General features: G+C 45.3%; 1 protein-coding gene across 1 annotated transcript; it reads right to left on the bottom strand.

The window, feature by feature from the left end:
- Nucleotides 1–638: 638 nt before the first annotated feature.
- On the bottom strand, nucleotides 639–1,346 carry N7446_007601 (uncharacterized protein; the record flags this gene model as incomplete). Its single annotated transcript, XM_058516346.1, has 4 exons — nucleotides 639–800; nucleotides 853–946; nucleotides 1,004–1,031; nucleotides 1,079–1,346. The coding sequence occupies 4 exons, from the start codon at nucleotides 1,344–1,346 to the stop codon at nucleotides 639–641; spliced, it is 552 nt and encodes a 183-aa protein (XP_058373524.1).
- Nucleotides 1,347–1,576: the final 230 nt, after the last annotated feature.

Genomic DNA, 1,576 nt, shown 5'->3' on the forward strand with positions numbered 1-1,576 from the left:
ATCGCTACTTACAGCTGTCTTGAAGTGAGTTTCTTTAACATATGTTAAACATATGTCAAACATGTGGCTAATATATGACTCCCAGAACAAAACAACATGTTTTTGAGATGGTTGAAAAGAACAACCGATTTGCTGAAACTGGCCAAAATGCAACCTGGAGAGCTTCTGACAGTATCTCACGCATCAGTAAACAATACCGTCGAAAGGAAGTACGCAATCGTGCTAGTGCAGTATCTCGTCAAAAAAAGCCATGGCGACCTTGGAAGCCCGGAAATCCATATGATTCAATTGAGCCTTCTACACCTCCTATGGGCCCACCTCCACGCCTAGATTCCGACATCAATTCTGATTCAATATCAGTTGCTGATTCGCAATTTGAGACTCAGTCATCTATTAGTCATTCGCGTTCACGAATATCTCGCTCACGCTCTATTCAATCTTGTTCATACTCAGTTCAACCTACACAGCCTCAAACATCTCATCTTGATAACCTTTATCAAGAAGAGATCAAGTTACAACAGGAGATTGCGGAACTTCAAGCGCGGAAACGATTGCAAGATCTTAAGCGGCAAAAGGAGGAGTTATTAAAACAGCTTTGATAGATCATGTTAAACATATTCAAAACCTAAAAGATCGATCTAAGGACGCCCTGTCGAAAATGCCGCTGAGCTACTAGATACAGATCCATCTCCATCGCCATCGCCATCACTATCTCTATTACCGCCATTGTTGTTGTGATTACCATTATCATGACCTTGTAACACAAATGGAATCGGGTTCGGAGGAGGGTTTTGCCCACGCTGCATATGATAAGCATATGTTTATAATATTCACAGAACACTAAATACTTACGCGTCGACTACGGCCACCACTAGTAGGAGTAACCGGTTGCTGGAGTCGATGGAAACGCTCTCCATACGCGTTCCGGAAGTCGTCCTCATCCCGACTATTTGTAAACAACTACGTTAGTAATAGATCATTCATAGGAGTGCAAGATTCATACGCAAGGCGCTCCATGTTATGGTTCACGACTATCGAGTTAGCATATCTTTTACATATGTAACCCAGATGTACTCACAGCATCCAGAATGAACCTGGCGGAGATGCCGACGGAAACCAGGCTGGCTCTCAAACGTCTGTCCGCACTGGTGAACCGGGGGATTTTCGACGACAGGGCAAACCAGGGTATTGATTTTCGACAGCCGTAGACGCGGATTTGGAGGCTGGCCAGCCGCGTTCTCAAGATCGGCTGCGGTGATAGCGTAGCGGAGGTTACCAGCAGCGTGTTGTGTATGCCATGTGGCAGGCTTTCCGGTTGGGATTCGGGTCAATAACTGGCTCTGCATCTGGTCAACATATGTTTTGCATATCCAAGAATCAACATACCATGGACGTAGCCAAATAATGGCACTGGGTTTGCCGCCGTATTGACCCCAGTTGCCTCAAAGTAGGCGCGTGGAATTTTTGACCTGGAAAGACGGCGAAGCTAGTGTGATCAGCTGTATTGAGAGCTGCAAAACACAAGAAGCGGAGCAAAAGAAGTTAATAAAGAGAGGAGGAGGGTAGATGAAGAAGT

The sequence above is a fragment of the Penicillium canescens genome (genome assembly GCF_028828765.1).
Source record: "Penicillium canescens strain IBT 15451 chromosome Unknown utg000004l_segment0_segment0, whole genome shotgun sequence".
Classification (NCBI taxonomy): domain Eukaryota; kingdom Fungi; phylum Ascomycota; class Eurotiomycetes; order Eurotiales; family Aspergillaceae; genus Penicillium; species Penicillium canescens.